The sequence below is a fragment of the Pyrgilauda ruficollis genome, unplaced genomic scaffold, assembly GCF_017590135.1.
Source record: "Pyrgilauda ruficollis isolate IOZ18807 unplaced genomic scaffold, ASM1759013v1 scaffold320, whole genome shotgun sequence".
NCBI classification, from domain to species: Eukaryota; Metazoa; Chordata; class Aves; order Passeriformes; family Passeridae; genus Pyrgilauda; species Pyrgilauda ruficollis.
Window position 1 is genome coordinate 106,039 of NW_024524601.1, and position 11,253 is coordinate 117,291.

At 54.5% G+C, this 11,253-nt stretch overlaps 1 protein-coding gene across 1 annotated transcript; it reads right to left on the bottom strand.

Moving 5' to 3' along the window:
* Positions 1–2,542: 2,542 nt before the first annotated feature.
* Positions 2,543–7,180, bottom strand: LOC121357289 (hydroperoxide isomerase ALOXE3-like). The gene is made up of 13 exons (XM_041474446.1): positions 7,026–7,180; positions 6,429–6,627; positions 6,275–6,356; positions 6,058–6,180; positions 5,856–5,959; positions 5,435–5,757; positions 5,156–5,359; positions 4,938–5,024; positions 4,233–4,402; positions 4,035–4,156; positions 3,843–3,943; positions 3,184–3,354; positions 2,543–2,965 (listed from the first exon to the last, which is right to left on the bottom strand). Exons 1-13 carry the CDS (start codon positions 7,161–7,163, stop codon positions 2,786–2,788), a joined length of 2,004 nt encoding a protein of 667 aa, XP_041330380.1. The 5' UTR covers positions 7,164–7,180; the 3' UTR covers positions 2,543–2,785.
* Between the last annotated feature and the right edge of the window lie 4,073 nt (positions 7,181–11,253).

Below are 11,253 nucleotides of genomic sequence, written 5' to 3' on the forward strand. Positions count from 1 at the left end.
AGGTGACTGGGGAGGGGGAGCTCGCCCCAAATATCTTGAGGGGGAAGGGGGTGTCCCTGGGACTATTTTTTTTTTTCGGGGGGGCGAAGATATTTCAAGTTCACCCCAAATATCTTGGGACAGGTCTCTTGGTTTATTTTTATTTTTTTTTTTTTCGGGGGATGGGGGAATATTTCTTCCTTGCAGGATTCCAAAGCCAATGCCCCCTGGGGGGATTCTGCAGAGTCTCCAGGAGGTGTTTTTTATTGTGAGGATGGTCCCAGGGGCTGCCAGCCCAGACCTGCCGATGGCGGGGCGGGGGAGCGGTGTGCCACTGGTTTTGGGGACTCTCCCGGGAGAGCCGGATGGGGTGTGGGAGCACTGGGACCCCCAGAATGGGGACAGTGGAGAGGGAACATACCGGAGCTTGAGGACCCGTAGCAGCCTGGAAGCAGAGGAAGAATGGAGAGGAGGGATCCTGAAAAGTGGGGAGTCCCCGCCGGGACCCTGAAATAGGGAACCTGGAGAGGGAAATCTCTGGGAGCCTAGAGGGGAGGGAGGGGCCTGGAAGGGGAAAGCATGGAGAGGGGGGACCCCCAGGAGTCTGGAGTAGCCCTGAGAGAGAAGGAAGGAGCCTGGAGAGGTGGGGAGCCCTTGGATTCCCGGGATGCTGAAAAGGGAACCCTGGAGACAGGGGACCCCCAGGGACCTAGAGAGCGGGGACCCTGGAGAGGGGTGGGTTATGACCAACCTCTGAAGATTTATAGTGGTATTTATCTATCTATCTATCTATCTATCTATCTATCTATCTTTATGCACTTTTTTTTTGAGAACTCCCCACTTCGGATGTAATGGAAAGGAGGTAGGCAACCATTTTGGTTATTATTATCTACAGAAATGCAACAATATAAAAGCATAAAAGTAACATGTAAGAAAACATATGAGGAAAAGAAAGAAAGAGAAAGAAAGGCTAAGCGTAGAAAGGTATAACCATCTGTGGATCCAGGCATGGGACTTGACTGTTGCGATTTTGATGTTGGTTGAAGTGATGGTCACTGTGTTGATTTGTTGGGGCTGGGTGACGCCCATGAAACACAGACTTCAATGGGTTAATGTACACTTGGGGTTATGCAGGAAGGTCCGTGTCCTTCCCCTGAAAGGGGATGTGAAAGGGGAAGTTTGCACGGTCTGTTGCAACACTGTGGATTTGTTACAACACTGTGGATTTATTGCAACACTAGATCATATGCAGTCTTTTGGTGCATAAGGCTCCAGAAATGAGTCTGGGGCACTTCAGAGATCTTTGATGGTTTATAACATCTGTTAAGACACGACAGCTGTCTCTCAGTCATTGTAGTCGAGCTAATTATGCCCCATCAGAAGGGATGAAAACCTTCAGCCCTCTGTCTGAATGCCCCAGTATGTCTGAATGTCCCAGTATGTCCCTCAGGGAGGGGGGAGCTTTTACAATTGAGCCAGTTGTGTTAAGGGTGAAATTGCCCTGCTCAAAAGCACTGTCCCACCATGCTGGATCAGCTGCTTATAGCATTCTTCCCTTATTTGGCTCAAAGCCCAGCTTCTTGCTAAACCAAGGTTGATTTGTTGTGGTCATCCTCTGGGGCTCACACCCTCTGCCCCTGGGCTGTTCCCTTGGACATAATCAGCAAAGTCCCCCTGCTTTTACAAATGGCCAGTTGTTTGAGCCATTAACCCAGAATATTCCAGTCTCTCACAGTGAGACCTTCAGAACCACTAACAGCTCGGAGAGGAGGAAGCCCTGGGACCCCCAGCAGCCCAGGGAGCCCTGGGATTCTGAAGTGGTGAGCCTATAGAGGGGGGACCCCCAGCAGCCTGGAGATGGGGGGAGAGCAGGGAAAGGGGGGAGCCCCAGGACCCCTGTCATGATCCACTGGTAGGGGAGTGATGTTTGTTATAAATTTCCATCAAGCTAAACAAAGACCCGGACACATCTTATGTTTTGTTGTTCCCAACAGTTCCATGAGTTCTCTGCAGCAAGGAAGGCCAGGAGCAGCCTGGGCTGTGTGACCAGGAGATTAAGGATATGGATTATTTGGTTGTTGTGCCTTGGGTTTGATTCCTCAAAACACAAAAGATATCTGTAAGCTTGAGCAGGTTTCGTGAAGGGCCTCCAAGGTGGGGCTGGAGCACCTTGCCTGTGAGGAGGCTGTGGAAGTTGGACTTGGATTAGATCCAGCCACACCCACATTCCCTTCTGAGAAGTTTAGAAAGCCAGGGGGTCCTGGGTAAGTTTTGGGGTGTTGGGGGTCCTTTCTGTACTCTATATCTCAAAAGAAACTTCTCTAATAAACTTCGTTTGAGGCTCCCACTCTGCCCCCAATGAGGGGAGCACTGCGGTGGAGCACTGGGTCACTGGGACCAGTGGTGAACACTGAGCACTGGGAGGAAGCACTGGGAGCACTTGGAACTCTGTCATGTCCCCCAGTTGCCTCAGTTCAGCTTTCTACTTTGAGTGGGAGCTGTGTGGATCCCTGTGGTTTTAGGGTATGCCTACAAGCAGCAAGGGTTTGATTGAGAGCTGGCATTTATTGCGGAGAGGAAAATGGAGTGGGAGGTGCTGAGGGAGCTGGGGGATAGATGCTGGAGATCTCCAGATGTTGGGTTGCTGGATTTGTCCAAGTGCAGGATGCTGGGGACAAGGATGTTGGGGATGGCCATGTAGGGGGTGCTGGGAGTGCTGGGTGTCCTGGATGTGCAGATGCTGGTGATTCTGTCTGTTGAGGGTGCCCAGGGTGCTGGGAGTGCTGAGAGGGTGCAGCTCCTGTGCTCAGATGGAGATGCTGTTCTCCGTCTCCAGCGGGTTCAGGTAGTTGTATCTCAGCTCAGACAGGTGGTTCCTCTCCTCAATCCGGTCCCGGATCTCCTCCAGCCGCCCTTGGAAGGCACGGATGAGCCGCCGGGGTTCCGCCTCCGTGAACCATTCCTCCGGGTACTGTCCCAGGAGCCTCTGGAGGGAGACAGCAACATGGACCCCTCAGCTTCAACCCCTTGGTGCTATTCGTGGCTTCTCTGGCACCCTGGTAGGTGTGGAGCAATGGTGGCTGTCCCCCAAGCTTGGTGACACCAAAGGTGGTGACATCCACCCTTGTGGGCACCTCTTGCAGCTCCCCAGGCCCACACAGCTGTTTGGGGGGGGGCACATGGGGACTGTGGGGCCAGACTCACCCTGTCCTTAAGTTGGGAGCTGAGAAGAATGAGGGCAACCAGGATGTTAGCAGTGGTGGCCACCTCAGGAATGGTGTCGAGGAAGTGCTGGAGGAAGGCCCGGCCCTTCTCAGTGGGTGGTGGGTGGCGCATGGAGGACGGGGCATTGGGGACGAAGGCCCCCAGATCATACTGCAAGGGGAAAGATCACTGCAGAGAACATCCCCCCAAAACAGCAATGGGATGGGTGGGGACATCCTCCCAAAACGGTGAGAGGACAGGTGGGAACATTCTTTGGCACAGAGAAGGGGCAGATCACATCTCAGCATGGCAAGGGAGATGGATGGGGACATCTCCAGTATGAAGAGGGGATGGACGGGGACATCCTTCTGGCATGGGGACCCATTGGATGGGGACATCTCCAGTATGAAGAGGGGATGGACGGGGACATCCTTCTGGCATGGGGACCCATTGGATGGGGACATGGGGGGATGGCATGCTTCCAACATGGAGATAGGATGGATGGGGACATCCTTCTGGCATGTAGAGAGGTGTGACATAGGCATTGGTTCAGGATGGGGACATCCTTCCTGCACACAGAGGAGTGGGAAGAGGACGTGTCCCCAGCATGGCTTGAGGACACCTGAGGATATCCTTTGGGTCCCTGGCCCATATCCCACCTGGCCATTGTTGACAGCCGCGTGCTGCGCTGAGCAGGTGAACATCACCATGGTGAGGAACTTGATGAGCTCCACCACTGTCTGCAGCGACGAGGGAATACCTGGGTGGGGATGGGACAGCCAAGAGCCTCAGGGACCTGCCTGTTCCCTGCCTCCCCTGGGGACATCCTGTGGCAGCCACAGGTGTGCTACCTGAGGAGGTCCTGCCCAAGAAACCATTGGTGAAGATGTCCATCACCCAGGCCTGCAGCTCGGTGTCCCCGCTCACTGCTGCATCCCCACCATAGTAGAATGTCACAATGCCGGTGACAAAGCTGCCGTAGGGATGAGGTGATTGTCAGATCCTGGGGCATGCCAGGACCACCCTCCACCCTCCGAAACCAGTCTCACCTCTCAATGGCTTCCCAGAGTCTCATCCCATCATCTCGGTAGTGGTAGTTGGGGACATGGGACATGCCACGGTGGCGGATGTCATCAGGGAGGCACAGGGACGTGTAGGTCACCTGCTCCAGGCCTCGCTGCACCACCAGCAGCATCCCCTCATAGGTCACCCCAGAACCCTGGGAAGAGGGCCACCCATGGTTGGGGAGGGCAGGAGGTGCCAGGCTTCAGTGTACCCCAGTAACCCGTACTGCTTCCAGGGTACAAGTACTCCAAGTACGCACCCGGTGCCCCCGGTACTCCCATACACCCCAGTGCTCTCCAGTGTCCTCCACACCATATTCTCTAATGTCTCCCAGTCTTTCATGCTTCCCAGTGCCCCCTGGTGCCCTCAGTACACTACAGTGCTCCCCAGCAATTCCAGTACACCCAGTGTTCCCAGTACATGCCACTACATTGGTCCCAGTAGCACCCAGTACCCCCCAGTGTTACCAGTAGACCCCAAGCTCCCAGGAGACCCCAGTGTCCCCAGGAGAATCCAGCACCTCCAGGAGACCCCAGGAGACACCAGCACCACCCAGACTCCAGTGCCCTCCAGTGTCCCAGTGGACTTCAGTAGACCCCCAGTGTCCCCAGTACACCCCTGTGCCTCCCAATACCCCAGAGCATTCAGTGCCGCAGCAGAGCTCAGTGGTCTCAGTCCCCAGGGCTCACCTTGTCAATGAGGCCACCCTGGTTTATGAGGACACTGCGGGCCAAGGTGTTGATGTGCAGTGTGAAGTGGAAGTGGGGCATGAGGAGCTGAGGGAGGAACAAACACCTGGCAGGTGACCATGGACCCCTGCACGGAGCTGGGGGGCTGTCAGGTGGGGCACAACTGCCCTCAGATCTGGGGGCGGGGAGCAGCAGGTGGCCCTGAGGGGGGACCTTACCTTGAAGAGGGGGTGACAGGTGGGCAGGTGGCGCAGGGTGGCAATGGCAAAGACCTCCCCAAACAGGTGGGTCCTCAGCAGGTGGGTGAGGAGCTGGTGGCTGTAGAAGTCGGCGTTGCGCACCCAGGTCTTGGCCAACAGCCAGTCCCACTCATCATCACTTGGCAGGAAGATGGGGCTGTGGGGTCCTGGTGTTTGGCTGAGCTATGGGACACCACACAGTGATATAGGACCATTGTCACCCTCCTGATAGCAGGATTTAGGGTGGGACATCCCTACCTGGATGGCGATGGGGCGCAGGAGCCCATCGGCGCCTTGGTGAAGCAGGCAGAGTGGGGCCGCTATGTGCTGCTGGCGCCCGTAAATGGTGTCGGTTGGGATGTCCTCCAGCACCTTGTAGTCCACAATGAAAATCCGACCTTCTTGCAGCTCCTTGCTCAGGTCAGTGCCACCTCCCAGTGAGCCAGCGACCATCTCTGGTGTTACTGGGAATTTGAGCGGCAGTGTGGTGCAGCGGTGGATGATGATGGGGTTGTTGCCATTGAGGAACTGGTAACCGAAGAAGTCATCTTCTTGCCAGTGCTTGGCCACATACTCAGGGACTAAGGTGATGGTCAGACATCAGCACCCACTTACCCACCCTCCAGGCACCTTGAGTGGTGCAGGGGGAAGGGCAGGAGACAACACAAAAGGCACCCACCAATGTCCCTGCCCTGTGTCCGGGAGAAGATGGTGCGCATCTCATCCAGGCTGTTCCAGGAGCTGTGTCTCAGTAGGAACCCTGACAGAAAGTGGGAGGCCCCTCTACAGGGCAGAGAGGGGACCTCAGCACACTTCTTGCCTTCTCTGGCCCCTTTCCCTGCCATCACCCAGGTCCTCCATGGCCTCAGGGCACTGCTTACTGGTAGATGAGGAAACCAGTGAAGTTGCTGGCCCTGATGCAGGAGAACTGGATGTTGGAGTCCAGCTCGAAGATGGAGTCCACGTTGAGGCAACGGGGCCAGCCCTGGGCGAAGTTCTTCCACCTGAGTGGGGGAGAAAATGGGAGCAGACATCAGCATCACTGCTGACCAGCCCACCTGGCCAAAGCAGGCCTTGTCCCCATGTCCCTGCTGTCACCGGAAAGCCTCCTGCCGTGCTACCAGCTCCCGGCGACGATGATCCTTGAGGATCTGCAGCTTGTCATCCACCAGCTTCTTCCCTAGAAAGAAGGGGGGTGTCAAAAGTTGGACCTCTGGCCATCAGAGGAGGATGGGGGCAGGGTGGGTCCTACCTGAGCCCTCTCGCACCTCCACCGTGGTGATCCCCTCCAGCCACTGGTAGCAGGGGAAGCGATACAGGGTGCCATTGGGGGCTGTCACCCGGACATCCTTGCAGAACCAGGCATCCTCCAGGAAGAGCCGCCACTTGTGCAGGCGGATGAGGACAATGGGGCCCAAGTCCTGCCCACAGTGCACAGAGAGGCTCTTCTCCTGGAGAGGAGGAAATGCCTTCTGGGAGAGTGGGCAGATGCCCTGTGGTGGCACAAGGGACGCCAGCAGAGAAGGGGCTCAAAGCATCCCCACTTGCTTCCATTGCCTCCAGGATCCTTATCCTCCGTCATCCCCTCAAAGTCCTTTTCCTCCATCCTCCCAGAACACCATTCCTCCAATCCCCCCAGGACTATTACCCACTATCCTCCCCAGATTTTTTTCCTCTAGACCCTGGAACCCCATTCCTCCATCTCCTTCAAATCCCTTCTCACCATCCCCTTGTATCCCCAGGACAGTCCATGCAGCCCCTCATGTCCCCAGGACAGCTCTACCACCCCTCATGTCCCCAGGACAGCTCTACCACCCCTTGTGCCTTTTGTCCTGATCCCCATCCCCACCTTCCCTGGCAGGAACAAGAAGGAGACGGTGGTCTGGCGGCTCTCGCCATAGCTGCCCACCAAGGTGATGGAGATGGAGTTGTTGGTCCCAGCTTCCACCATGTCACCTGTTGCCACTGTCACCTTGTAGGTGGCCATGACAAGCTGCAGTGATGTCCCGGAGATGCTGTCAGAGAAGAGTGAGGGGCTGCAGGGTGCAAGCCTGCTGTTTTGGGTGATTTGGGTGTCGCAATCCCCATGGCCGTTGTGTGAGTGGGTGACAGGTCCTTCCTCCTCAGGGAGGTGTTATCAGATCACTGCTACTGGCCAGCATCGAGTACATCTGATCTCAACTGATGTGGCCATGGGGACATTACCCAAGCGATAGCTCTGGGGGTGGCTGTGGGGACATTACCCAAGTGATGGCCCTGGGGATGGCTGCAGGGACATTACCCAAGTGATGGCCCTGTGGGTGGCTCTGGGGACATTACCCAAGTGATGGCCCCAGGGGTGACTGTGGGCATGTTACCCAAGAAACTGTCCCATGTTCCTGGCTATGGGAACATGACCCAAGCGATGGCCCCAGGGGTGGTGTGAGCGAAAGGAGAGGCATTCACTGTGGGCCAGGAGCTTCACGTGCTCCCACCCAGGGTCTCCTGTGTCACATCCCCAGCTGCCAGTGGCAGGCAGGAAACAGCGGCGCCAGTCGTGGGCCTGGAGGCAGCTCTGGGGGCCAGGCTGCAGCGGAGCAGCTCCACCTGTGGCTCCAGCGCTGGCTCTGGGGGCACTCCTGGGGGGTGGTGAGGGGTGAGTGGGACCCCCGGCACCAGAACACCCCTGAGCCGGCATTCCTGGGAATCGGAACTGCTATTGCCCGAAACTGTGACCCCCATGAGCCCCACATTCCTGTGCGTCAAGACCTCCCTGCACCCCATTGCCTGGTCCTGGCACCACTCTCTATCCTCTTTCCCAGCCATCTCACCTCTCCCAGCCCCCAGCCTCTTCCTTTCCCTTGAACCTGGCACCCCGTGCCCATTCCTGCCTTTCCCAGTCCCCAAACCCTCCTTTCCTCAACACTGGTGATGCCCTGAACCCTTCTTCCCAGAAATATCGCCTCTCCCCACCCTTATTTCCACCTTTCCTTACCCTGGGAACCCCCCAGACTGCAATTCCCAGCACTGGGAGCCCTGAACCACAATTCAAGAGCACCAAGATGGCCTGATCCACTGTTCCACGCACAGAGCGACCCTGAACCCTCTTTCCCGGCCACCCCGTCTCTCCAGCCTCCAGACTCTCCTTTTCCTTTGTCCTGGGACCCCCTGCACCCCCATTCCTGCCCTTCTCGTTTCCTTAACACTGGGGACTGTCACAATCTGCTAGTGCAAGCGGGGGTCATGATGGTTTGTTAACTGATCTCAGAGTGCAAAACACAACACAGGGGATTTCATAACTGTGTACAGGTTCAGTGAGGGGTTCGGCAATTAATTTACGTTATTGTAACATCATCACCTCGTGTTACCATAAAGGGAAGGAAAACATTATTTTTGTCATCCAACACTAGTGTTATCATGGTTTATCAGGTCTTCATGTCCCTTGGAGTTCTTCTGTGAAAAAGTAAACACAACAGAATCTGCCACCAAGAGGTAGGAAATTAAAATGATGGAATTATCTGGCGTGTATTTATCCAATGCTCTTTCCCCAGAGCATCAGGGGCTACCCATGCATATTTATTCAGAGAGGATTGTGCAGGCGGATGAGGACAATGGGGCCCAAGTCCTGCCCACAGTGCACAGAGAGGCTCTTGTGGTACTTGCCCTGTAGTAAGGGAGATCCACCAGAACAGGTTGTCCTGGGTAATGTTCTGGATTATTAGGATCATTTGGTACTCAGCATAGGAGTCAGTGTAGATACAGACAAGAGAGGTATTCTGTATCTTATGCTGGAAAACACTCCAAACAGCTATCAGCTCCCCAGCCTGAGCACTGCTTTCTCACTCAGTAATAATTTGTTAAAAACACCCCATGTCCCCAGTACCCACTGGCTTCTTGTTCTGACAAATGAATTTGATCTCCCCCGGTGAGAGACACTCGAAATACGTATTCTGTCTCAGATTTGTGAGGAAGATGCCCATACTCCTTTTTTATGAGCAGATCAAAATCCTCATCATTGATATAGTTGTATTCTGTTTTAATTAGAGGTCTCATGCTAGAACAGCAGTGTTCCCCACAATTTTTCATCAGAGATAATTCTTTTTGAGGGTATTTTTGATTAATGTGAGGAGTTTCCTTCTCCTCTGCCCCTGCTGAGGAATCAGCATTCTGTGAATTTTTAATGTGTTCCTCTCTCTCAGAAGGCAGTGTGTAATAAATTATTTTAATTTCTTTCTTCATCTAATTGTTTTTGCAAAACTTGGTGGATGAAGAGACAAAATCTGCCTGGGAGGTTCTGCTTAGTTACTCCAAGTTGTCCCTTTGCTTCCCAGACAGTCTAGATTCACATATCAGTCATTTTGTGAAGGGCCCAAAACCACGACAGGGAGGTACAGACTTAAGTTACACAAATACACAGCCTTTTCTGTGTTTCCCTTCGCTTCCCTGGGTGGGTGAAGAGACAAAATCTGCCTGGGAGGTTCTGCTTAGTTACTTCAAGTTGTCCCTTCGCTTCCCAGACAGTCCAGATTCACACATGCACAAAAAACAGTTTTCCCTCTTGCACTTAGAGATCTTTTGTGAAATTCTGAAGACAGAACCCTCAGTTGAGTATGGGGGTGCTTTTCACCTAGGTGTGTGCAGTTTGCAGGAAATTCGAGTCACCCCTCTTGTGGAGTGAAATGTCCTTCCCCTGTTACAGACTATACACAACCCTGCAAACCCCTCTGTCTGTCAGAATCCTGTCCATGATGCCAATTTAATGTCACTATCTGCTCGTACAAGCGGGGGTTGTGATGTGTGATGGTTTGTTAACTGATCTCAGAGTGCAAAAAACAACATGGAGGGGATTTCAGTATTGATCAAAACAAATGCACCTTTTATTGAGTACCCACAGGAAATGCGATAGAAGGAATAGAAAGGAGATAAAGGATAGAGAGAGAGAAAGAGGGGGAGAGGAATATAGCTGCCAATGGAGGGACAAAATCCTCGTGGTCTGGCCAAGAGATCCGTCTTGTCACGTCAGGGAGAATCTCAAAGTCTTGGTTAACTCAGGGGTCCATTATAGTCCTCTGCCGAGGGGGGAACAGGTAAAAGAAATGGAGAATGAGTCCGTAGAGAACAAGTACAGACAGTCTAACCCCGGGCCCATTGTTTCAGGACTGGTTTCTATGGGAAACCAGTCTTGGCCCAGCGAACACACCTGCAGGCAACGCTTGGCAAACATCCTGCTTCAGTCAGGCCAGCGCCCCCGCGTCAGAATTACAGGGGTCTCAGTCTCAGTCCTTGGGAGGGGGCTTCAATTGCTGTCTGTCACGGTGCTCGTGAGGCAGATGAGGGATTTCCCGTGGGGGATCACCAAAGTTACCTCAGAAAGTTCATTTGGCCAAGAGGTGGGGAAATTCCTGGGCTGGTGTGATGGGCAGGGATCGTGAAGCAGGTGTGAGCGCGCAGAGCAGGCCGCTCCTGGCCAGTCCCTGCTGGAAGCCGTGTACCACGGCGGCACAGCCAAGAGCTGCAAACAATCCCTTGGTGAGCACCCACCTCAGCCAGGCCACAGCTCCAGCCAGGCTCTGCAGGGTCTCTGTCCTTGCGATGGTTGTGAGGCAAATGAGAGAAATTTCAGACCATCTCTTACAGGGTCTCCCTTAGCTCCCCTCCCCAGCTGTCCTGGCTCTCCCTAACCCTGATTCACCTTTGCTTGACACCCCTTGAACCTCCTATCCTACTTCTCCCAGTCCCTGTACACCTTATTTCCGTGACCTTGGGACTGGTCTGAATCCTCATTCCTGTGCACTGGATCCATCCCCTTGCACCCCCAACCCCGGTACTGACACCCCCTTCACCAACTCCTCCACACTGGCTCCTCCTGAATCCCCATATATGGCACCAGGATCCCTATCCTGCACCCTTATCCTCCACTAATACTCCCCTGCGCTCCCTTTCCTGGCCATCCCATCGTCACCAGTCCCCAGCCTTCCCCTTTTCCTTGACTCTGGGACCTGGATCCTCGTTCCTGCCTTTCCTGACCTCCAGATCCCCTGTCCTTTCACAATGACGACTTCCTCGCCATCTATTTCCGGCTAAGCTGGGTCTCCCCA

Excerpts from the sequence above, each read along its gene's own strand:
- LOC121357289 (XM_041474446.1), bottom strand. The coding sequence starts at position 7,163 with ATGGCCACCTACAAGGTGACAGTGGCAACAGGTGACATGGTGGAAGCT. Across the intron at positions 6,181-6,274 it reads GCACGGCAGGAGGCTTTCCG|GTGGAAGAACTTCGCCCAGG; the intron begins GTGACAGCAGGG and ends TCCCCCACTCAG. Across the intron at positions 2,966-3,183 it reads GCTCCCAACTTAAGGACAGG|AGGCTCCTGGGACAGTACCC; the intron begins GTGAGTCTGGCC and ends GTCTCCCTCCAG.